The sequence below is a fragment of the Marmota flaviventris genome, chromosome 6 (assembly GCF_047511675.1).
Source record: "Marmota flaviventris isolate mMarFla1 chromosome 6, mMarFla1.hap1, whole genome shotgun sequence".
Lineage (NCBI taxonomy): Eukaryota > Metazoa > Chordata > Mammalia > Rodentia > Sciuridae > Marmota > Marmota flaviventris.
Window position 1 is genome coordinate 157,043,124 of NC_092503.1, and position 26,155 is coordinate 157,069,278.

Genomic DNA, 26,155 nt, shown 5'->3' on the forward strand with positions numbered 1-26,155 from the left:
TAGATCAGATATTTGAGGGCACATCAGCAAGATGGCAGAATAGAAAATCCCAGTCCTTTTCCTGCCAGAAAAACAGACAGTTATCCCCAAATGACAATAACTCCAGAGAGCTCAGGAGTCCAGATGCAAAGCTGCCGCAGTCCGGCTGCAGCAAAATAACCGGGGGGTGACGAGCAACTTGTGTACATTGATACAGCAGGAGTGGGAGCCGTTTATTGTAGGACAGGAGGGGTATTTATACATTTCACACAGCTTATCTAATTAGCATAAACTAGATACAGCAGTCAACCAATAAGGAATCTCCACACTTAATGGCTCGCTGGCGTTACTTCACAAACCACTCCCTCTGGCAAAATGCCAGGCACCATCGTGACTTGTTTACAGACTCTAACACAAAGCTACAGAAATATAGTGGCACCAAAGTGAACAACCAATAGGTAACATCAAAAATTATCCACAGCTCCAGAAACAAGCGAACAGCTGTGGCTACCTGCACAGTGCTATTCCCAAGCATGGCACAGCCAAGAGGGATCCCCTCTGCCCGTGATTCCCCATCACAGAGGAGACCCGGCCAAGTTATCAGCATCCCCAGCCTTTCCTGGCACGACCCATAGGACTTATCTGTTCCCCCATCTAGATCCCTGGGTGAACTTGTGCAATCTAGATATCTGCAGATGGCTGAAAACAAAAAAGGGTGAAACCAGTCACATGGTGAAACCCACTATGGTCCCCAGTATCCTGCTGTGCCAAGCACTCCAAGAGTTTTTGCCACTAAGTACCTCCACAGCCATTGCCACTGCCACAGACCCCACACCCTCCTCATGTCTTTCATTGCTGAGGATGCCACAGCGCTCAGAGTTGCACACCGCAGTGGTTTGTTCCACAGAGGAGCCAGGCAGCTCTCACCTCTGCGAAAGTCAACACATAAATCAAGACAGATCTGAATAGATAGGTGTTCCACCATCATGGATCCACAGATTCGACATTGTGCAAAAAGTCAATTCTCTCCCCTTGACTGATATCCAAAAAATAATTCCAAAATTTATAAAAGAAATGAGATTAGCCAAAATGATCCTGAAACAGAGCAGGGTTGGAAGGCTCATATTCTCTGATTTCAGGACTCTAATTGTGTTCTCTACAGAAACAGAACCACTAGATTTGTTACAAGGAATTGACTCAAGTACTTATGGAGGCTGAACGGTCCCAAGATCTACCGTCCACAAGCTGGAGACCTAGAAACCTGGTGGTGTAATTCAGTCCAGTCTGAAGGCTGAAAACCAGAGGAACTAACGGAGTAAATCCTAGTCCAAGGGCAGGAGAAGATGAGATGTCCCAGCTCAAGCAGTAAAGCAGAAAAAGAAATGGGGGAAATTCTCCCTTCCTCTGCCTCCTCTTCTGCTTTATCTTCTACCCTTTGGTGGACTGAGTGATGTCCACTCACATTGAGGATGACAATCTGCTTGAAACCATTATTCAATGCTAATCTCACCCACAGACATCCTCACAGACACAACTAGAAACGATGTTCTAACCAGATACCTGGACCTCCCCTCGTCTAGTCAGGCTGAAACACAGAGTTGACCATCACGGAGACTTGCCGGACTCAACACAGTGCAACACTGACCCCGGGGACGCCTGAGTCGATGGCACAGCACAGAGACCAGGCAGACACTGTCAACTGACCTTGAACAAAGGGCAAAGTTCATTCAGAGAAGAAAGGCAAGTCAATGAGGAAAAATCCTTCTTACCAGTAATCGATGTGGGCACCATTGGGTATGCACAGGCCAACCAATGTGCCTATAGACACCCCTCACTCATGACATAAAACAAGCCGAACCCGGTCACGTATGGGCTAAGTCTAACTGTAAAACTGTCACTCTTTCAGAATGAAACACAGGGTGGGCTGGGGATGTGGCTCAAGCGGTAGCAAGCTCGCCTGGCATGCGTGCGGCCCGGGTTCGATCCTCAGCACCACATACAAACAAAGATGTTGTGTCCGCCGAAAACTAAAAAATAAATATTAAAAAATTCTCTCTCTCTCTCTCTTTAAAAAAAAGAATGAAACAGGAGAACATCTGCAGGAGCTGATGGTGGTCAGTGAAGCTTTGGCTACAGCCCCAAAACATCAACATGAAAGGAAAATGCTGATGAGTTAAGGGCAGGCAGCCTTGAGATGCACTTTCAAAGAAGAGAGAAAAGGAAAGGAAAAATGGCAAGTTGACAATGGAGAGGCCTGGCAGGCACGGCCTTTACCAGGTGATGAAGGTGAAGGCCGGTGATGTCACGTGGATATCACGTACACCCTGGTGGGATGTGGCCTTTATGACTCTGCTTCCCCAAATCCGTAACTGCAGTTAAGTCATGAGAAAAGCAAACCAGCTCGCCGTGGGGAACAATGAAAGGCCACTGGCCATCACTCTTCAGGACACAGGTCATCAGAAGCTCAACAGAAGCAGTCACAGAGCAGGGAAGACTGGGGAGGTGTGACAAGTAAACACACCGTGCTACCCCAGGTGGGTTCTGGAACCAAAAAGGGAAAAGGGGGAAAAACCCCAAAGAGGTCTAGGTTTCAGTTTTAATTGCCTGTTTCTTATTTTTGACAAATGGACATAATAATATAGAATGGTAAAAGTGAGAGAGACATTTATGAGAACTCTCTTGTAGTTACCTTCAAAACTTTCCTAAAAATTAAAATTATTCTAAAATAAAAACATTTATACTATTAGAATGCAGGGTAGAGGTTCCATTGGGGCACTGAAGGAATGAAAGGGACCATGAAGGGGCTTATTAAATGATAATGGTGGTGACCTGCTAACTCTGGGAGCTAGTTATATGTGTGTATTACTTTGTGAAAATTACATACAGAGAATACTTAATTGTGTATATTTTATAATTCATTAAAAATTAATCTAAATGAGATGATGTCATTAACTTTCCTGTAAGTATTTTTTGGCTCTACAATTCAGAATTCTTTGGTAGTGAATATTACATATTTTGAAACAGAAGTTCCTTTTTGCGCATGGGATGATGCATCCACGTGATTTCACATTTAAACCTATGAAAGCAATGGTAGAAAGCAAACAGAGAAACAGAAACAGAGCAGAGTCCTAGTAGCCATGCTCTCCTGACCCTCTTTCCTTCCTGAAGAAACCAGAGAAATGCTTTCCAGGCATCCTCATAGCAACAATTTGAATATTATTGTCTTTCTAACAGAAAGGAATTCAAAAATATTAATATACTTATACTTTTTAAATTGCTATTTAAAATGAATGTTGGAAAACAACAACAACAAGATGTCTATCTTTCACTATTCTAGCACACCAAAAAATTTCAATTACATCTGTTCCCCATGTCAATATTTTAATCCCACTTTTTAAAATTTGGAATCATATTACAAATGGAATTTGAGGCAGATCTTTTAGATATTTTTCTTTTGCATCATAAAACCTTGAGAGCAAAAGAGAATCTTGAAATATTCATTTAGTTATGCACATTCAGAATATTGTCATCACATACCCATTTCTTGTTGGGCTACTTTTAAAGAATCAAACTAAAGGAAACCACGGTGGCTTCTCTTTAGAAGATGTCATTCGGGGGGAACAAATGAAAGAGCAGAACTTTACTTAAAGTAAGACAGGACACTGAATCTGCCTGGAATGTGCCAAAGGCAGTTTAGGGGAGAGAATGTTTGCATACTTTCTTTTTTTTTTGGGGGGGGGGGGTGTATATGTACCGTGGAACACATATGTGCAAGACCAGCAGCTTGGGAAGCCAGGATTATCCTCAACGGCTGAGGACAGACCCCCAAGGCCCAATGCCTGCAGAGACTTAGGGCTTGCAGGTGCTCTGGTCACAAGGGGTAATGACACTAAGGAAGAAACAAGTCCACAGAAGGGAGGAGGAGTGGGGAGGAGAGAAAGCCGCCGGGTCCTGGGGGAGCAGTGATGGCGACATCAGAGTGTACAGCAGGGCAGGCTGGGAGATGCCGTGATAAGCTGTCCCTGGGGCATCAGGGCAATGACCCTGCAACTGCTGAGTTAGCAGCAGTGCCAGGCGCAGTGCCAAGCATGGAGCAAAGCGAAGCAGATGGAGGTGGAGAAAAGCCCAGGCCCCATGAAGACTGCTTAGCCATCCAGCAGCCAGCAGAACCACTCAGCTCTCCGAGGTGTGGAGGCAGCCCTTCATGGGACCAAGCCCATGGGCACCACCACCAAGCATGACGGACCCAGGCAGGGAGCCTGTTCACCCCACTGAGACAGGCAAGGCCGGGGAAGAGCAACCCTTTCAAACACTGCAGGTGTGTTTAGTTAGGACTCGTGGTAAGAGGTCACCTGGCTTCTTATGATTTCTGGACAGAAATGGGGCAACCCGCAAAGTAAGCCGGAGTTCACTCTTGCCGTCGGCTCTGCACACCGCTCCTGAGCAGCCAGGAAGCAAGCAGCTCTTCTGGACAAGAACTCAGTACAAACACGGGCGCTGATCAGATTTGAAAGAATGTGGGAATAACGACGTGTCTGCTTGAAAGAGTCCTCAACCTTCCTGTGCCCTAGTATCTAGGTCCTATAAATAGTATTCTCGGTCACCACTCTGAGCCTGTTGATGCATTTGGGTCCCTTCCCATATCTATCTGTATGAGGACAAGGACACATTTACATCCAACCGTTGTGTGCCAGCATCCTCCTGTGCCACTCTATAAATGGCACTCATTCCCAGGACTAGTCTTGAGAACCACAAAAATAGTGGAGCTCCCAGTGCCAGACTGGCCTGAATTTTCAAGCAACGTCGTGAAGAAGGATCCTATCCAGGGTCTCCATACGCTTGGCCTCCCTGCGTCCGTCCAGTCCTGAGGCTTGCAGAGGTACTTGGGGCAGCGAGGAGGAGTCCCTGGAAAAAAAGTGTCTTCACTCTGCTTTAGCGGTATCTGGCTTAGGTGGAACTGGTCCTATTTCATACTTTAAAAAGGAAAAATTGACTTTATATCTCTAATATTTTATCTTGGAGAACTCTTGCCCACTGAGTGTGACCTAAATGTCACCAACCATTCTCTGGGAGACCTTAAATATTGAGCAGGGAGATAGGAGAATGGACGCTGCTGGTTCATGTCCCCTTGGTTTTAGCAGGGAGCCATCGGCAGCTAAGACACGGCAGCATCTGACCCTGTTTCCACTCAGTGTCTGTGAATAACCTACCCATGCTTACCCAAGCCAGGATGGTTTTAATAACTAAACACAAACATCCTCACTGATACAAACTTAAAAAAAAAAAAAAAGCACTTTTTCTCAATGTGAAAAAAAAGGAACTCTGCATCATCGGTTATGAGAGGATGCACAGGGAAGGCACCGTGGCTGCTTTACTCCATGGGTTATTAACTGCAGAATTAAAGTATCAAGAAAACCATGAAAGAGGCACAATACATCAAAATGCAATCTGCCCACAAAAGTGAGTTGGAGAAGAACGGACGGCCCTCTGAGACTTAACCTTTTTCGTAATTAAGTAGATGTGAATGAAAATACACTAAGTACTCAAAACAAACTTGTCAATAAAATAAAGAGAAGTAGGAAATAAGATTGGTAAAAGATAAAGTTAAAAAATTATAAAGTCAAAAGACAATCTATCTTTAAAATAAGTAAATTAGGAGATGGGGATGTGGCTCAAGCGGTAACGCGCTTGCCTGGTGTGCGTGCGACCCAGGTTCGATCCTCAGCACCACATACAAACAAAGATTTTGTGTCCGCCGAGAACTAGAAAATAAATATTGAAAAATTCTCTCTCTCTCTCTCACACTCTCTCTCTTTAAAAAAAAAAAAAGATATTGTGTTCACCTAAAACAAAAAAATAAATATTTAAAATAAGTAAATTAGCCAGTCTCGGTGGCACATGCCTGTAATCCCCATCTGCTCTGGGGCAGTCTCCAGGAGGATTGTGAGTTCAAAGCCAGCCTCAGCAACTTAGCAAGTCCTTAAGCAACTTAATGAGATCCTGTCTCTTAACAAAAAATTAGAAAAGGCTGGGGATGTGGCTCAATGGTTAAACCCCCTGGGTTCAATCCCTAGTACCAAAATAAAATAAAATATAAAAACAAAATCAGTAAATTACTAAGTGGCCCAATGAAGCAGAAAGAAGTATATACACATCATTTCAAAAGTAAAAAAGAAGCCAAAACCTCAGATATGGATAAAAATGAGTATATTATGAGGACATAATTTGACAAAACATTTGAATATTTTGCCAAAGCATTTTACATTACGTTTAAAATGGATTGACCTTCAACATAATGAAAATAGTCAATATTGATCAAGGAAAATGTAAACACCCTTACTTAAAAGAACAATACAATGAAGGAAATTGAGAAAGTTATCAAAGAACTCTCCTCAAAATGGCTTTAAGCCTACGTAGTTTTATAAATTAACACTTTCAAGTCTTTAGATAAAAAGAGTCATTTAAAAAATAGCAGTTCATCATTTTCAGGGTGTAGGACTTAAGGAAAGTGTCTCTTTCTCTTTGTGAATTGGGCATGCGCCTCATCTCCACACCTGATGTTCACACAAAGCAAAATCATACAGAGCCAGACCACATGCCGACACAGCAGACCAAGCCCTGAATAAACTGTTAATGAATCAAAGCCCACTGTAAAAGAATATCAAGGAAAATATTGCTCGACATTAAGAAATGTTAATATAATTCATGATATTTTAACAGCTGAGAAGATTATCTCACTGTTAAATAGATGGCAATAAGCTATTTGAGGAAAGTGGATTAATTTGTGTGCACATTCATGTTACAACAATTCATAGGGATGAGGGAGGGCACAGATCTTTCTGCCAGCTCACAGTCGCCTCTGTTCTGAAGCCATTAGGAAACGTGAATGGTGATTCTTCCTCAAACCGTCAAGCAGGGAAAGGTGCCTGAGAGTCTCTGACGCGGATGCTATCTATCAGGTGTCCACCAGAACACCCAGACAACCAGTCCCGCAGGCCACCGTGGTGTGGTGCTTACCTCTCAAGGAAACCGGGGCTTCCAGGCTCATGGCTTCTTGGAAGCCTGAGCTCATCATTTTGCTGTTTGGGAACTTGGCCTTTGGTCCGAGAGCTGACAACTGGATTGCCCGATGCGTCCCTCCTGCTCTGATGCTAGAGGATCCATCAGGGGAGGAGAGAGGGGGACAAAGAGGAACGTGAAAGGAGAGGATCAAGACCCCTTCCCAAGTGCTCCGCAGGTCACACCTAAGCCAAAGAGAGAAGAGAAACTTTGAAATGGGTGAAATGTTGAACATATTTCAAGTAAATGTCTTACTTTTCACCTTTACAAAAGTGCACCCTCAGAGATGGACACTTCTCACCAAGTGGCACATTCCTGTATGTTGAGCCACCATACAAGTGTCAAGAGCTAAGATATCACCAGTCCCCATCCAAGCACGACTCCCACCACTGCCCGAGGAAAGTCACTAATTTGATTATTAACAGGATATGTTCATTTTGTCTGTTTTACAAAATGCACTTTTTGTTTTCTTCTCCTCGTGTTGTATCGTGAGAACCATCGGTGCTGGTGTGCATCTAGGTCTGTCTATCCTTGTTGTAGGGTGAGTGGACCATGGCTTATTTATTTATTCTCTTCTTTCCAGATAACTTAGTTCTCTCCTCTTTGGGCCACTCTCGGTAGGGCTCCTATGAACATAGCTGTGCATGTTTTTGCAAATGTGTGAAATTCTAAACAAAATGTCTGAGTTGTGGAAACCGCCCACTTAGCTTTAGGAGACCTTGCCAAGTGGCTGTCCAAAGTTCTAACTTACACTCACATTCCTAGTGTACAAAGTTCCAACTGCCCCACACCTGTGCCAACATCTGCTGTTGTATTTTATCCATCCTGTTAAGTGGGTCATGGTATCTCATTTGAGCTTCGATTTTCATTTTTCTAGTAACTGTTGAAGTTGACTGCATTTTTTATACAGATGGGCAACTTAGATTTCTCTTTTTTGAAGTCCCTGTTTGAGTCATTTGCCCATTTTTCTATTTGGTTGCTTCCCACCCCCTTTTTTTTTTTTTTTAAAAAAATGTCCTGCATATAATTTTCCTGTTCACTTTACTATCTTTCTCTTTTCTTCTTTGAGTTTTCTAAGAATCCTCCTTTTCAATATATTGTCAATATCCGGACAGCAGATGTGTTCTCATATTAGCGTCGCCCTGTGGGCCTCACCCTCCATTTTCCTTAAAACATCTCACAAAATAGCCTGCCGATCAGCATTGGGAGATTCTCTTCACCTGCTGAATCTCCCTGTGGCTCTGGTCCTGTGGTTCTAACAGGGCTCTACATAGGGTGGGGACTTCTCTAAAAAAGTTGAGGCAAACCAGAATATGCTATGTGTGGAGATGACCTGGAGGATAGGTTTGAGGTGTCGGAGCCAGAATCGATTTCCGTTGGACCAACGGTGAGGGAGAGTCTTGGGAAACTAAGGAGAACATGGAGAAGGCAGAATGACCTCTCTGGGCTCACAGGAGCTTCCCTTGAAGTCCTACCTTTCTGGGCCTTGCTGTATCCCTTCACACCTTTAGCAGTTTCCTCCCCCATATAAATTGTCATTTCCCCTGAAAATGCCTCTCTCCCCTCCCTGGGATTTTCACTACCTGGTCTCAACATCTCCCTGTGCCCACATTGTTGCCCACACATCACAGTAAGAGCTTTCCAATTCTGTCATATCTCCCTGAATTCTAGCTAACCTCATTCACTTAATCTTTTCCTGGTCATTTTCTGGTTTTAATCTGGAGTTTAGCTGGAATGAACAGATATCTGCTTTGCCTGATGGAAATAATCCAAATCTAAATAGATTTGAAATGCCCTGCTTAATTTTAGCATGTAAATGTTAGTAGAATTAAACCACATAAATAAGCATCTATGTTTCACAGCATATAAAAACAATGAATGTTAATTCTCTGGATTACAGTTTTAAAACTGGGGTCTGAGCTGAGTTCTCTGGCATATGGCTGCAATTCCCAGCAGATCTCTGTGTTCATAACCACACCCATGAAGGTATTTATCAGTGATTATTTTCACATAGATTTTATTTATCTAGTACTTCCCAAAGAGGAAAATTTGAAAGCAACAGGAATTGACTTCTCAGCCTTGTTCAGCAATTGTCAATACAGATGCTGCATGTTGAAATTCCTGGGAGTCTAACAATTAGTGGTATCTGGGCTCCACCCTAGGCCAATTCCTTTGGAATCTCTGGAGGAGGCCCCAGGCACCAGAATATGGCTGAAGGCTCCCTAAGAGGGCAGAACACTCAGCCAGAGTTGAGCTCCTCCATGTCTATGGTCAGGAATGTAAAGAAAGAATGGTGATAAGTAAAAAATGTCAAAAAGCCAAGAGTCAGTACTACAGTTAAGTGTGCAGCTCCACTTCCTCAGAGGCGAGTGAGAGTTCTTTCTTTGGCCCACTCCTGGATTTCTGCTCGTCCAAATGTGAGGTAAAAGATCAGACCAAACATGTTGACCGCAGCAGACAAGAAAAATACATTCTTCCATCCAGACTCAGAATCCTGGACATAAGAACATGGCAATCATTAATCTCCCAAGTTCCTCCTCCAGCAGCTACAGAAATCCTCTCTGTTGTGCACTACGATGCTGACCACCAAGAATGTAATGGACAATGTGCAGGAGACACTTAACATCCTCAGTCAGTAGAGGGTCCATGAAACTGAAGGAAACAAGGTCCCTCTGAATGCACATGGGTTCTGAGTTGGGATGGTCATCTTTTTAACAAAAATAAATCCAATGACACTAACGTTTCCCTAGAATTTGAATTTCAACATTCATGAAAATTTAGTATTACTCCCAATTGTGCCTAAAATGGCATCATCAAGACCCCATGGCTGTGTCCTTGTTTGGGCATCGATCACAACCATCCCTCAGGTAGACATCTCAGGGACACATGGCTTACACTTGGTCTGCCTAAGCGACCCTCCTCACCCAGCCCTAGAATGTCTCAAGTCATTTCCAGCATTGAGGTCACAGCAGGTTCTCAGCAATTGGTTCAAAAATCAACCTGATGGCCAGGCACAGCGGCACACGCCTTGATCCTAGTGGCTTGTGAGGCTGAGACAGGAGGACCGCGAGTTCAAAGCCAGCCTCAGCAAAAGCAAGGTGCTAAGCAACACAGAAAGACCCTGTCTCTAAATATAACACAAAATTGCCCTGGGGATGTGGCTCAGTGGTTGAGTGCCCCTGAGTTCAATCCCGCCCCCCCCCCCCCCCCGCCCCCAACACAAAATTAACCTGATGTAATAAAAACAAAACTTTGCTTTGAAAGTTGACCCTCCTCAGCCTCCATCCCAGCCTGGCTCCTCCTTCTCCCTTGCCTTCCTCTCCTACTCAGGGTCCCCAGCATGGAGCAAACCTCATGGCAGGCTCCTCACCACGCCCAGCATACTCTCCCCCACAGCTCAGTCTCTTCAAACTAGCCTTGGACACTTTATGTTCCCTTTGTGGTTTCAGCCTGAAGAGTCTTGGTGACTCTCCTCCTTCTCCCCTGCCTTCCGTCTACTGCTCCTATGACACCTGTCGTTCTCTGTGCTCAGAACTCAGGACTTCCTGCTTCTCAGCACAGGAAGTCAGACCTGCCATCTGCTGCACCCAAGGGGCCCATTGCCATGAACTGGACAGCCTTTCACTTTCAGAAACCCAGCCTTTGTTTCCTCCCGCTGGGAAACCTGACCTCTGCGTCTGACTTACAGGTGCGTGGATCAGGGAGTACCTGTCACGCCTGTTGCTCCCCCATCAGACCCCACCGACTTAAGAGCACCGTGTGTATGTCCAACGCCTCAAATGATACCTGCCACTTGCAGATGTTCAATAACAATCCCAACCTGACTGATAAGGAATCCGGTGGCCGTGGAGGAGACAATTCCTGCAATAAGGCCGAATCCCCTTGAGATCCCCATGAGGAAGCTTGCGTATCTGTGGAGAAGATGATTTTACGGGTGGATTGATGTGCAAAGCCCCCTGTGTTTTCTGCACAATTCATCTTCAGTGAACCCCTCTCTAATGGCACATCATTGTGCCTAGTGTGGCTTTTCGCTTTCCTAAGGACATCAGGGTGAGATGTATTCACCAACCATGAAATCACCTGCCCCCTGGGTCAATAACCACAATACCAGAGGTCCATTCTCTGGGTGGCTGAGTTTCTCCACCCCACCACTCAGCCTGGCAGGCAGTTTACAGGGCAGGACACAGACTCGGGGACCAAGCCGTGCGGGTCCTAGTCCGGCTCTTGCCTTGTGCAACCACAGTCAGGCCCCGTGACCCCTCCTGCCCCAGTCTTCTGCCTGCACTGGGGGCACAGCTGTAAGGATTAGGTGTGCTGGTTTATAAGAAGGTTCTAGCACAGGGGTCGGCTCTCAATGCTCCATCCATGCGTGGTAGCCAATGCAGTCAGCACCCTAGAAACTTCCAAAACACATGTCTCTGGGCCCTTTCCCAAAGCACACAGTCTAATCTCTGGTCGGGAGCTTGAGAAGCTATTTATCTAAATGATTGCTGGGAGTTTGTTCTAAGAATGCTACATCAGGTCATGGTCGTGAACTGCATTGCCAGTTACTTCCTTCCCGCCTCCGTCTGGTGCACGTCAGTAGCTGGGAAGCTCTGCGGGGTGATGGCTGAGGCCTAACGCCCGAGTGCCCGGGAGCAGGGAGACAGGCAGAGCTCCTACCTGGGGGCAATATCCAGGGTGTTGATGATGAAGCCCGAGTCACACAGGTTGCTGGTCCCAGGAATGAGTATCAGCAAAGCGATGGTCATGGTGTAACTGGAGGCCACGAAGGGCAAGGCCACTGCACACAGTGATGGAAGGAGGAGCCCTGGGCAGTGAGGACACCTGTCAGCCCCCTCAGGCCACTGCTGAAAAGGGCCTGCTGCCCTGAACCCTCCTTCCTGCCTGTCCTTACCCAGGGACGAGAAGAGTTTCCGCACGGCAATGAGGCTGAGGAGTTTCCTGGACAGAAGGAAATCTGCCAACTGACCTCCTAAAATTGTACAGCTTGAGGCTGCAATAAAGGGCAGGGAGGACAGAACCCCACTCTGCAGGAAGGAAATCGGACAAGTAGTTACAGACGCAAATTTAGCCCCCAGTGTTCAGTCACACAGACCAGCCACTAGCCTGTCCCCATCCTCCTGAGTTGTCTGAGGAAAGCGTGCATCCTTCGCCACATGGGAAGGTGAAAGAAACAGCACCCCTCCAGCTGGTCTTCAGGGAGAGTGTCACTAGTTTCCAAGAGACGCTTTAGATGCAGGTGGCATGGCAGTGTAGCAGAGTGGTTAGGGCAAAGAGGCTGCAGCAGCTCTGATTGTCAGTCCTGCAACCTCAGGCAAGTCATCCCGCCCGTGTCCCATCTCCACGTCTGTGACATGGGCATCACTGCAGGGCCACTTTCAGACTCAACTTCAAGTTAGAAGCAAAGACAAAATGCAGCAGGAGGCACCGAGCTCTTGTCATGGTCACGAACTGCACACAAGTACAGGAAGCTACTCACCTCTCTGATGTTGACATGGAGCACAGTGCTGATGTAGGTTGGCAGGTACGTTAGGATGATGGTGCACAGCCAGAAATGGCTGAAAAATCCAGTGAAAATGGCCCAAAGCGGCAGGCATCTGACCATAGCCTTTATGGGGACAGATCGTCTAGGAGAACTGGGCTGAAAGGAAATATCTAATCAGCTTGGGGATGGGACGGACTAGAGAACACCTCTATCTGGAGGCCCACACCTGCCCGGGCGCCTCCCCATGGCCCACGGGTTGGGAGGGCCATTGTACCTGCTGGGCCAGAGAGGACACAATGTGCTCCTTTTCCCTGGCACTTATGCACGGGTGATGCATAGGGTCATCATAAATCACCGTGAACCACAGGAGACAGCAGACACAGCCAATGCTACCTGGGAAGTAGGGACACGTTAGTCTCCAGGTAGGTGTGTGCACCAGTGGGGGCAGTGTCCTGTGCAGCGTCCTGCCTTTCTCCACCACACCATATCATTTTAGCATGCCACCTCGAAGGCATAGATTTTCCATTTCTTTCTGCCCATCCTATGAAGCTACTTCCTCCACAGAACCTTTTCAGATACCACCCCCAAGTGCAGATCTGCCTTTTGTCAACAATAGAGCCCTCTACAGATGTCAGGGGCAGGAGCCAACCATTGCCAGCCGACTATTCGTTCTCAGGTTTATAGTAGTATGTGTTTTAGCAGCAACTTTGCACTACACACATTACTGCCTTGCTTGGGAAGATCAGAAGAGTCAGGACCAAAGACAGAAAGCACTTATACATACATGAATCAACCTGCCAGGAGGTCAGTATGGCCAGAATGATTTCCAGCACATTTGCAAGAGTGTTATTTGTATTCAAACCACATCCATTACGGATTCCCAGAGGAAATACTTCTTGATAATACCTGGTTAACGTGTGACACCAAACATCTGGGGTTAGCCTCACTAATGAGAAAGCAACCCAAGCTAGAGCCATCTTTATTGACACCATGTGGCTCTGATAAAAAGAACAATGGTAGAAACTTGTCTCAGTACTGGGCTTTGTCACTGGAATAATATTCTATGGTAAAATACTTTGGGGACTCATGCTCTTTTGATTTGTTCCACTAGTATTCATCCATTTTTTTAAAGATAAGATTCAGACACTCTGATGCCATCAAAGTGATAAATAGAACTTATTATCTAATGACTCCTTGCCTCAAGCATCGCCCAATCTAGAAGGAAAATGAGAAGGGGGCACAGATGACTGCACCCCCCCATAACCCGGAGAGGAAATATCAGTCAGGATCATAAAGGAGAGAACAGCTGGATCCGGTGGCGTAGGTCCTGGGAGGCCCCCTGGAGAAGGAGAGGTTTGAATTGAGCTTAGAAAGATTCAGCTTGTAGAGAACAGGTTAACGGCATCACGGGCAGAACAATTATATCACAATGTGAAGACATCTTGAAGATGTCCTCAACCAGCTGTGACATCTCAGTCACATAGCCCAGGCCTTTTGGATGTGCAGATTCTGAGCAGATGCATGGGGCAGAAGGGGAAGGTTTCATGCTGACTGGTCAGAAGCTGGCACCAGTGCGGAGTTATCTCCTCTGCCCTGTGCATGGGGTGTCCCCAAAGATTAAGAAAGTTACCAAACCTTGACGTTCTTCCTCATTTTCCACTTAATGAGGATATCTTCTCTTAACATGAGAAGAAGGTGTATCAAAACCAATGCCCAGGAAGGTGTTAGGATCTCAGAGATGATGACTCACCAAAGATGTAGAAGATAAAAGGCCAGCCCAGTGCCTGGGAGATCAATCCCCCGACACAGAGGATGAAGAAGGATCCAAACGCTGCCCCTGAAGGGAACAGGAGAAGACACTTAGGAAATCAGCAAAGGCGAGACTGTCTAGCCCTCCGGACCCTGTCCCTGAGGTGAGGCGGCTGACTCAGCCTTACTGAGTGGTGGGAGCATGGTCCCTGCTCACAGTTCTTCCCATTAACACTGCGAGGTGACTGGCATCAATAAATAATAGTGACATGTCCCTGGTCTTCACTGATTCCCCATGTCAACGCAGCCAGCGCTAAGCCCCCTAGTTTGTCCTAGAAACTCTTCAATCACAGCTCACCAGTATGTCCCACGGCACCATATGAGTTTGGCACAGAAATTAATAAGCCACAGCCCCTGTCCTCAGGACCTTTTGGTCCAGAGGGAAAAACCCACTATCCCAAGTATAATACACTGTAGACCTTGAAACAACCACAACATATTCCGCAGACTCATGGCAGGAGATACATCTTACACAGCAACATGGCATACACCAAATAGGCAGACAGTTGTCACACAACGACACACACATGCTTCCAACCAAAGTCTCATGAACCAATACCTACCTTTACCATGGCAAAGCACCCGGCAGCGTCTATTCTATTCATTTTCACTCTTTAGTGATTTTTACCCTCTAACTTGACTTTATGACCCCTTAGTGGTCATCATTTATTAATGGGTTATAGAATTCAGTCTCCAACTCAGAAAATGGTCTAGGATAGAAATATGACAATAAAGCTATAATGTTTTCTATGGAAATACCCATGAGGATAAACTAACAGTGATTATAAGATGGAAGGATTTTTTATATGAGCCAAGCAATAAGATGGTGGCATGTAGGCAAGAAGACCAGGGTCAGGGAACTCTTCAGGGACAGAAGCCCGTGGAGGAGAGTGCAGGGGAGCAGAGTGAGGATGTGGGGACCCTGGGGGACTGAAGCCCGCAGAGCCCTGCTGCAGAGGGAGCTGAGTGGAACGCAGGCTGGGACCAGAGGGCAGAGCACCCTCACGGCCTCCTGTTCTCCACTCCTTGATCATAAAGGAGCACTCTGAGGATGCCCAGGAAATGGAGCAGAGATGCTCCATCCGAACTTTAAGAAGATAACTTGGCTTTGATGGGAAGAGGAGCCTGGAGGAAACCAATCTAGAGGACAGGACCAGCTGGGAGCATTTGAAATACAGGAGGTGGGGACGGCACTGACCGACAGGAGAGCTGCTGTGAGGGGATCTCACAGATGTGGTTGCCTGTGGGACCTGGGGGTGAGGAGCTGGAAGGGAAAGCGGTTCTGCAGTGCTGTTCCTCGGGTTGGGGAAAGCAGCGAGGCGGTAGAGGGCCCAGCAGGACCAGGCACGCTGGACGGAGGTCCAGCACCAGGACCAGACTGCCAGGCTCAAGTCCCAGCTGTACTGCCTACTGGCTCTTTGCATTTGGGTCTTTATTTCATCTCCACCTCCCTTAACTCCCCTCCCCGGAGAAGGAAGTCGCCTCACACCAGAGGGCCGAGGCGAGGACTCCTTAGTGCAGAAAGCGAAGTGGCTCCCATGGCTCAGGCACTGGGAACTCATCTCCTTGCCGCTCTGAGCTCTGGTGGCCTTGGTTTTCACATCAGCGTCCTTGCTAAAATGGAGTTCAGATGGTCCACTTGCCCTCCTCCATTGTGCCATCCCTAAAGCTCTAGCCTTTCTCCCACAGGGCTGCTGGACTCGGGCTCCCAGGGGCTTTTCTGCTTCTCAGCCCCGGTGTCTCTATCGCACAGATGTCCCCCTCCTTCCGTATGTACCTGGCCATGTTCTTGAATTTTCAGGAGCACTTTCCCCTCTTGCCCAAGCCCTCTGATTTCTAGAGGGAAGGCCACTGAAGGCTGGACCAGTTGGCAAACCTGGGGCGCGTGCCTGCCCTTACCGGAGCCCGCAATGCTGGTGAGCTTGCTTCGTTCCAGTGGAGGAGCCCACTTGGCCCAGATTGTGAACTGGCCTGTCCACGCCATTCCCTGCAACGAAAAGCGGTATGACTTCTGCTCTTTCGCAGAACTGGGAATCTGTACCCCACTCAGAATGAGCCAGCATCTGGATACCTGGGCCATGCCCTGGACTGTCCGGACCACAATAACCAGGATCACTCCGACATCAGCAGCCAGCGGGGTGAAGAGGGTGAGAAGGGAAGAGATGAGCAAACCGGCACCCAGCATCTGCTTTGCTCCAAAGATCCCCGCCAAATATCCACTTGGGATCAGAGTCAGGATGATCCCGTAGCTGATGGAGCTAAAGATGATGCCCTGAGTCTCTGGGCTCCACTGATACACAGAGGCCTGGAAAAAAAGATGAAAGCAAATAAATAAATAAGTAAGAATAAAGAAAACTCCTTGCTACAAGGTCCTTTCATGAAAGTCTATTTATAGTCAGAACCTCCTGGGGTAGGTGAGACCCTACAGTAAAATACCTATGTCTCTCTGTCTCTGTCTCTGTCTCTCTCTGTCTCTGTCTCTCTCTCTCTCTCTCTCTCTTTAACCTAATTCACATATTCCACCTTTTCACCTCTAGTCAGCTTCTCTTAGAAGGAGAGAAAATCAGAGACCAAGGTCAACAGTCACCCACATGAAGATGGGAAGAAGGAAATGGAAAGAGTGGCCAAGATGCAATTCACCTGTTAACTCAGAGCTTCCTTTAAACTAGTCTGTAAAAGCTGAGTGACACCAACTCTCCTTTGAAAGAATAATATAAACACAAGTCTAATAAACTCTTACAAAAAATAACCCCCTAACTAAAAAGAATTATCAAGTTAGGAAATTAGAGTCTGCCCTAGAAGAGCCAAATTCCGAACACACTTTACAAATGTAGAAGATCACACTTTTCTTCTGATATAACTCAGCGAACAATTTTTGGTTGTCTACTAGATACATGGATGGCATCATATTATAAATTAAATAGACAAAGAATATAAAATAAAAAACATTGTCCAGACACGGTCGTGCACGCCTGTAATCCCAGCGGCTTGGGAGGCTGAAGCAGGAGGATCACAAGTTCAAAGGCAGCCTCAGCAACTTAGTGAGATTCTGTCTCAAAGAAAAAATAAAAGAAAACGGCTGGTGATGTGGCTCAGTGGTTAAGCGCCCCTAGGTTCAACCCCCAGTATCCAAAAAAAAATATATTAGAAATATTGTATTCATATAAAATAATCATAAATAGCACAGGTATATGATTCATGTTAGAATTAATATTTGAGGTTGAAATAAATAAAATGGGATCTTTGAGAAAAGGGAAGAATTACTTGGGAAGGCCCAGGAAGGAAGCAGTCTTTGAACTGTTCTTTGAAGAATGACTATAAATTTTGTATGAAGAGAAAAAGGAAAATTGATTCTTATTGGATAAAACAGCAAAAATAGGCTTGCAGCATTTGTAACGATGCCATGAGATCAGAAACTAAGGGACGGTCGCAGAGTCAGCCCAGACTTTCCCTGGGCCACAGGCAGCAGAGAGGAGAGCACACTGAGACTGAGGACCAAGTTCTAGAGAGGCACAGCGTGTCTGGAGGACGCAGGCGTTTGTCGTCTTGAAAGTCCTGAGCACAGGAAAGCGGTAGAATGGGTGATGGAAAGACTAGAGGTAGGGAGGTAATTACAGTCACTCTGGGTCCAATGTCATTATGAAATCACATTATGAATTGTGAATTGCAGGAATGACATTCAGTAAAGGATAGTTTGAAGAATAGTTTTAAAAACTGGTAGAATCATGATTCTCATACAAATACAAAATGCACTGTGACACAGATTATATTTAACTCACTGATCAATGAGGGTATCAGTAAGCAGTTACAACTCGTTCAAAGGAAGATTCAAAGAACCACACATATTAAAGTGGGCAGTCATTTTGAAATGGATTTTAAATAGACGGCAAAACTGGTTTATCCAACTGGGTGAGATGGGGCTTGTTGAGAGGAGGAGTGTACAAGGTGACTCTCCACAGGACAGAATTCATTTGCAAAGCTATAGACAAGAAGCATTTGCATTTTTATTCACTGTATATAACTGCAGAGCTGCAAAATAACTTAAGAACAGTGAAAGGTGCAGATATCAAAATCCAATTGGCTAGCCCAGAAGGAGGCATGTAGACAGCGGTTTTCCACTGAGGAGGATACCCGTAGTCTGTTTGTTCCATTTTACAGTCTTTTACATATTTTCCTACATCTCCTCTACCGAAGAAGAAGAAGAAGAAGAAGAAGAAGAAGAAGAAGAAGAAGAAGAAGAAGAAGAAGAAAAAGAAGAAGAATGAAAGATTATTGTTATCACAGAAGTAATCAATGTCTCAAAAATAATTCCAGTTCCTTTTACTTTGTCATTAAAGTTCATATTTCCATACTCTGCAGCATGAAGACCCAAGCCTTCCTTTCAGTTTTTTTTTTTTTCTCCTCAACAAAGAGCCTTGCTCTCCGTCACACTTACCCTAGTATTAAATTCCCTGGCGGATCTGCCTGGGCTGTGGAGGGTGTCTGCCAGAGGCCCCTGGGTGGAGGCATTGGATGGACCATGCTGCTGGGTGCCATTCACCATGGCGATGATGGCGATGCTCAGACTGACCCGCTGGGTTATCATGGTGAAGTTTGAGAAATGCATGATGAGAGCCAGCCCGTAGCGCAGTGAACAGAAATCTGGCCCTAGACAGAAGAACATGCAGTGAGCACCCTGACTGAGACCCTTCTCTCCATTTCTTTCCTGGCTAAGTCAGAAGGAAATTCAGATATCAGACGACCCCATGTCCTTTCCACCGAGACGATCCTTTCTGCAGTCTTCCTTTGCCATATTCTTTGGCTTCATGACAATGAATCTGGGATCTTGGGATGAGCCTTCTTTCAGAGATGTGGGAAGCACATGACACAAACCCCAAGTACAGCATTCACAGAGCTCCAAGACAAAGTGGATGGGAAGACAGTGCAGAGCCAAGCACGGAACCCCAGTCCCTGAGTCATGAGTCCATGGTCTGTCTCATCTGCTGTGCACATTTGTGTGTTATAACGTTTGCCCGTTCATGCATTGACAGCTGCATTTGGGTTAAGCTGGGTGCACAGTCAAGGATTCTCTTTTTACATATGAGAGAGGATAGGGGACTTCCACCCCCTCCATTAGGTATACATTTTTGCTGTATATCACTAAGCCCTGGCTTCACATGGATTTAGCTTTTAAAATAAATAATTAACGTGTAGAGCCATTTTTTGAAGCAAAAGTAACATTAAAAACACTCCCACTGGATGTGGTGTCTCACGCCTGTAATCTCAGCAATTTGGGAAGCTGAGGCAGGAGAATCTCAGGTTTGAAGCCAGCCTCAGGAACTTAGTGGGGCTGTAAGCAACCTAGTGAGACTCTGTCTCAAAATAAAAAATAAAAAAAAAAATTCATCATTCCCATGAAGTGGAACAATGGCCCAATATTGGGAGGATTCTCATGTGAAGGATGGGTCAGAATTTTTTATTATTATTATTATTTGCATATTTAAAGAACTGGGAGTAAAGGAAAATAGAGAGAATCTATAAAGAAACAGATAAAAAAATAAAAGAAGAAATAAATTTTAATGGCCAAATAGGCATAGGATAGGATTAATTGCCTGCAATGGATTATTCCCACATTACTTTAGGCTGGCTCTGGGAAACAACCAGCCACTTGGCAAGGGTATTCTGGGGTGGGGTGGGGGGGATGTCTACAGAGGTTAGGAATTGGCTTAAAAATAACGTTTCCAAGGTGCATTTCATTCTTTAGATCCTATAACTTATCCATCATGTGATGCAATTTCTGGCAGCTAATCTAAGGGGCTCTCTAAGGAAAAGCAACAGGAATCAGGGCTGGAGCTGGGTCTGATGCTACATGGGGGTCCACACGGGGGCGGGGGGGGGGTGGGCGATGGGAAAGGACCCGAGGGGAGGGAGAGGAGGGAGTGAGAAGTGCTCCAGGAAGGCTTCCGTCTCCTGCAACCTGGGATCAGAGCCTGGCTCACCTTTCCTGGAGGTCGGCTTCTGGTCCATCTAGCTCCTCTGGCAACAATGCCTTGCTTAGTGGTGGGGCGTCCCTCTTCCCTGAATCTCTGAGACCACGACCAGCTTCTATCTGTAGGGAGAACAGGAGCCGAGACATGACACACAAATAATTTCCTCCCACTAACCTGCCACCTCTGGTCACCAGCAGCAGGTGCGGTCCCTACACAGCCACCTGATTTCTGGGTGCGCTCCTGCTCTGCTTTAGGAGGACAGGATTTCATAAGGAAGTCAGGCTGCTGGATATCCCCAGTCACTCCCTCAATTCTCTCCCCATCCATTTCCTCATCTGCTCAGGAATGAGGAGGCTCCTTGCTGAATGGTGCTGCAGGAATAAAGGAGGAAAACCACGGATGACTTATGGAGCCCCAGAGAACCAGGCAAAGGTGAGAGTGCAACTTGCAGCAGCTCAGGAAAGAAGTGCAGTTAAACCAGGGAGCTGAGGAGCAGGTGCCGGAGCAGGCTTCTCTTCCATTCAGACCTTGCTTCCGCTCCCTCTGGATAACAGAGCGTGTTCCGTGGCCTCCCCTTTGAACACGAAGCAGGGAGCTGCAGGGCACTTCCCTGTCAGACACCTAAAGGTTCCAACTGTTGTGTGCTGGGGCTGGGGTCGGGGCTCAGCAGTAGAGCGCTCGCCTGTCATGTGCCAGGCCCTGGGTTCAATCCTCAGCACCACATAAGATAAATAAATAAAATAAAGGTGTTGTCTCCAACTACAACTAATATATATGTATATATATATATATGAATATATTAAAAAAAAGTTGTGTGCCTCACACAATTTGGACACTTTACTGGGCTGACAAGATACTCCTTCACTTACAAAATTACACTAAATGGGAATTTTTTACTACATTATTTTAAAATTCAGTCATTTTGACAGGCAACGAAAATTCATGAGTCCAAATGGACCTGTTTAATTTGATGTTTGTGTACTAAACTCTCTTTGGGGGTGTATACATCTGCTTCTTCTAGGAAAATCCCCCATCCTGAAGGTATTGCTAGTTTTCCATTCTTCCTCGAACTACTTCTGCCATAACTTTTTTTAAAAAAAAAAACAGTATTGTATTTATGTTTCATGATTTGAGGTTTGCTCTCTTCCTGCTTTAAAAGACTTATCCGCATCTTTACCGAAGTTCATAACCTACGACCTTAGGATACAGGAAATTAAGGAACGATACGGGTGAAGAATTCTGTTCAAAACTATCCTTTGCAGTATTAGTTGTGACAGCAGAATATTGGAGATAAACTAACCTAACAATAAGAATTGGCAGGTCACGTATACAGAAACAGGTTCACACAAGTTCCCAGAGGCTGTTCTTGAGGTTCAGAGCAAGACGGTCGCTTTATTGCTTCTGATTTTCCATATATACCAAGTTTTTCTAATAATTAGTAGATATCCACTTAATACCCAGAAGAAACTAAATTTATTTCTAAAACAATTTAGGCTTCATCCCATGGACAGAAGAGTAGTCTTTAAGGCAGATCTCTCTATAAGTCTGAGTAGCATGACTCCCCCTCTAAGTTTTCAGATTTTCCTGTTTGCTTAGGATGGACAGAAGTGGAGGCTCAACTTCTGGCAGGAGCAGAGCAGCACCTACAGGTGGCCACTGCTCTGACCTGAAGGCTTCTGGCATTGGCTGAGGGTTAGGTGCCCTGGGCCCTGCAGCCTTCCGCGCAGCCCTGCGAGGCTCACCTGGAGCTGTCGGGTGCAGAGCTGGAGTCTGCACGTCTCCTCCTGGACCTGTCTGGTTCTGAAGACCCCAGGACCTGCTGGAGGCAGCAGTGCACTGCACCCACCCACCGCTGTGTCCACTCAGCTTCCCCAGCTCCTCAGGGACTTTATAAACTTGGAGCCAAAAGGGACTCAGAGATTTTCTGTCCCAAATATTCATTTTATTGATGAAAAAACAGGTGCAGACAGCATGAAAATTCCCGAAACCACACAGTTCAGAGCCTGTCGGGTTTCTAAAGGCCCGGCTGCTGCTTCTACCTGTGAATACTCTTTCTTTTTATAGTCTAACTATTTTAACCATAAGCTTAAAACACAGTAGGGTATCTTCATTTTGAGGCATCTTAAATCGAAATCTATAAATTTTAAATCAACTTTTTAAAAATTTATTTCAGAAAGAAATTTGATGATGAAAAATACTTTAAGAGCTTAAAAAACAAAACAAAACAAAAAAAACACTACATTTTCTTGTGTTTCCTAAGATGGTGGAATCATGTCACACAACGCATGACTTCGGTCTTCCTTCCCATCCTCCGTTGACGTCAAACGGGGGGGGGGGGGTGGGGGGGGTGGGGGGGGGGAAGCCCTATGTAGCTTTTATGGTTCTGAATATCACTTTGAATCTTGCCTTAATGGCTTTCAGTTGTCGACCTTTTGTTTCCTTTGAATGAGACAAATACAGAAATCAGGCAAACAGCCCATTCTCAAGCGGAATCTTTCTGTGGATCGTAATGAAAACCATCTTTCTAATGTGATCCCAGCAGCTTGAGAAATATGGGTTCTGAGCCCCGGCCTGACTGATGTGCCCTAAAAGACAGTGAAATAATGCTCCGTCTCACTACAGACGATTGAGCACATGTGGTTTTATGAAGGACCTTCCCATTCAGGAGGGACACTTTGGAAACAAAAGAATGAATCCTAGTGTCAACGTTGTGAGTACCAAGAGGGAAACTGAAGAGAAATTAAAGGAAAATTATATCTGTATAAAATAATACTATGACACAGCCCAGGGTATACAGAGAGATAAAATTGGTGATATAGATCTTACGGTTTCGCGTAGGCTAAAGAATACCTTTTTCCTCTTCCTCTTAGTCTCGAATGCATTATTTGGCTATCATAGTCTTTCTCCCACTCTTAGAAGTCCCGTAACATGCAGCCTGGGGTTGCGCCATCTGTTAGTCGAGTCTCCTGGTTTACTCAGAGTAAATGCAACGCGAAGTTCAAAGAGCAACAACCTGCAGTTCAGGGTGCCCAGAGTGACTCCCGCTCTGTCGATCCCAGCCTGCAAACCAGGGCGAGTTTCATAAGCTCCGAGAGCTCTCACTGCTCCGTAGGAAAAGTAGGGAAGGCTATGACTTCCCAGGACTGTCAGAGTTAAGCCCAGGTAAGAGACACGCCTTGTACGCCGCAGAGCATCCCGCCTGGGAAGGCTCCTGGTGTGGATCTCGGCAGCATCAACCAGCACCTCAGCATCAGCACCAGGCCCCTCAGGTCCCTGAGAAGTGCAGCCGTCGGGCAGACAAAACGCACTCATGAACAAGTGCTTTTGACGGGTTGCTGACTTGGTTTTAAACTTGTTCTGTTAAAAGTGGGTTCTCCTGGCCTGGAGTCCAGAAGATGGGCGGGGAGGGCGTTATCTTGCACTAATGTCAGAGGCCGCGCCAGGAGGAGAATCCTTCCCCCTCACCACCCGCGGACCTCGCTGAGGGAACAGAGCTTCTGAAAGAACCTTTCTGACAGCACATCATTGTTGCACTGTTGCATTCATGAATTTCATCACAACAAAAGAAAAAGTGTGCTGAGCCCCCTCCGCGGGAGACAGTTAGGCCCAGGCTCAGCGCACTGCAGGGGACACAGCCTGCCCTCCCCTGCCCCCACCCCAGCCAGGGCCCTGCTTTAGAATCGGGGTTTTCTTGGGGTAGGTTGGGAGACGGCACTGCACTGCACCCCGACTCCAGGCTTCCAGCCCACTGCCGGTAACCATGACCTCTCTGGGCACCTTTTCCCAGCCGCATGGTGGGCAGCACACCAGGGACTTCTAGAAGCATCCACACGCTCTCTTGCCTTCATGCCTATTCACAACTTCAGTCATTTCCTCCTTCTCCTGAGAGGCAATTTCAAATACATGTAGAAATCTGGAAAAGCTCGTTGGCCACCAACCCAACCTCGCTGGTTCTGATCCACTGTTTCTTTCACCATCCACTCAGCCCGACTCATTGGGGTGCCACAGTCAATACTCACAGAGTCCTCAGGGAAGTGACCCACGTCCACTGTGTCCATCTGCACCAGTGTTCCCTTAAGCCTTGCTCTGGGGTCTTGACCGACTCATGACCCCTCTCAGAAGGTTCCTTCCTCAGTTTGGAACCAGACACCATTCTCAAACGCAGACTCTTAGGTGGCTGTTAATGTCTTTCCTCCGAGGTTCCCTCAAATAGTTCCCTCTCTCTAGTGGATCTCTGATAGATTGGAAAGTAGCATCCTTCCCCCCAAAGAAGACAAGCACTTACCTTCACCATTAAACCAGTATTTTAAGCCCCAGACTTTAAGGCTGGCTTAAAAAAAGAGGGAGTTCCCATCCCCTATTCCCTTTCACACCCAGGCGCCTCACAGGGATAAATAATAAGTCACGTGGCAGACAGCACCAGGTTTGACCCTGGGATCTTGGAGCAGAGAGGCTGGATTTGGCTTTGCCTCTTAATTTTTAACTTTGTTTTCAGGTTGTCACTCAAAAGACGTCACCGTGTTGTTCAGGTTTGCGCTGAGTATGCAGCCATCCCATCAACAGGCCTGTCCTGAAAGGTGGGGGGCTGCCAAGGAGCTGGATTCTGAGGCAGGACTGAGAAGCCAACCCCACTTCTCTTCCTAGTGTCTCCGGTGACTCTGCAGAATTCACATAACCTTGAAGCCAGGGTTGAAATATGCCGTCGCAGAGGTTCCTGGACAAAAGAAATGACTGGCAACTGGCCGAAGACCTCCTCAGCCCCATATGGTTAAGTCAGCTAGACTTTCCTGAAGCGTTTGTGCCCATGGGCTGGCAGATGTAAGCTGGGTCGCTCTGATAACTCCCCCTGAAGCTGTCCCCGCTGTCCTTCCGGCTTCTTGTCTGTCTGCTCGACTCCTGATGCTTGGGTCTGTGTCTTATTTATGCTTCTTAATTTTTGGACTGTTTTTGCTACTGTATCTTCCTAGTTTGACTCCTGACCCTTATAAAATGGGGTGGGGACCTGCCCTCTGAGCCTTTATTGATTTCAAACTTCCTGAGTTAAATTCCCCCTCCACAGCTAGTCTTGCTGTACTCCCCAAGAAAGACTACTAGTTAGTTGGGCTTATTTGCATCCTGTAGAAATTTAAAATTTTTCTATTGCTCCTTTAATAAATTGCTACAAACTTAGTGAATGAAAGCAATTCAATCAATTTCTTACAATTCTAGAGTCAGAAGTCCAAAATAGGTTTCACTGGACTAAACTCAAGGTGTCAACAGGACCATGCTTCTTCCAGAGGCTCTAAGGGAAAATCCATCTCCCTCTTTTTCGATCCTTGTTGTCACCCACATCCCTTGACTCTTGGCCCCTTCCTTCATTTTTGAAGCTAAACAGCAAAACATTTTCAAATCTTTCTCATGCTGTGTCTCCCGCCTCCCTCTCATAAGGACCCTAATTAAATGGAGCTAACCATAAAATCCAGTGTAATTTCCCCATCTCAAAATCCTTAATAAATCACACACATGAAGCACCTTTGGTCACACAGGTAATCTATGTACAGTTTCCAGGGATTAGCATGTGGACATCTTTGGGAGCATTAGTTTGCTTGCCACAAAAAGAGTGGTCTAAAGTGTTCAGTGTCACAAGGAAGATTCAGAGTGCATTCTTCAAGTTGAACATTTTGAGACTGAATTCTGCAAGCTACCTGAAGGGATATGGTGTATTCTTAGAATTACCATCCGCAGTTCCTGGCACAGCATCTGGCTTACAGTATGTGCTAAGGTCTGAATGTTTGTGTACCCCAAAGCTCATATGCTGAAATCCCGATGCACAAGGTAGTGGTATCAGGAGGTAGGTCCTGTCATGAGCAGA

At 46.1% G+C, this 26,155-nt stretch overlaps 1 protein-coding gene across 3 annotated transcripts; it reads right to left on the reverse strand.

The window, feature by feature from the left end:
* Positions 1-9,397: 9,397 nt before the first annotated feature.
* On the reverse strand, positions 9,398-20,341 carry Slc17a2 (solute carrier family 17 member 2). Of its 3 annotated transcripts, none has more exons than XM_027948270.2 (11): positions 20,314-20,341; positions 18,771-18,982; positions 16,407-16,640; positions 16,235-16,322; positions 14,277-14,363; positions 12,801-12,919; positions 12,521-12,682; positions 11,936-12,068; positions 11,701-11,848; positions 10,859-10,949; positions 9,398-9,532 (listed from the first exon to the last, which is right to left on the reverse strand). In XM_027948270.2, the coding sequence occupies exons 1-11, from the start codon at positions 20,339-20,341 to the stop codon at positions 9,398-9,400; spliced, it is 1,437 nt and encodes a 478-aa protein (XP_027804071.2). The 3 variants fall into 3 exon arrangements, with proteins under 3 accessions (XP_027804071.2, XP_027804070.2, XP_027804072.2); XM_027948269.2 differs by having other exon boundaries at positions 18,765-18,982; XM_027948271.2 differs by lacking the exon at positions 11,701-11,848 and having other exon boundaries at positions 9,469-9,532.
* Positions 20,342-26,155: the final 5,814 nt, after the last annotated feature.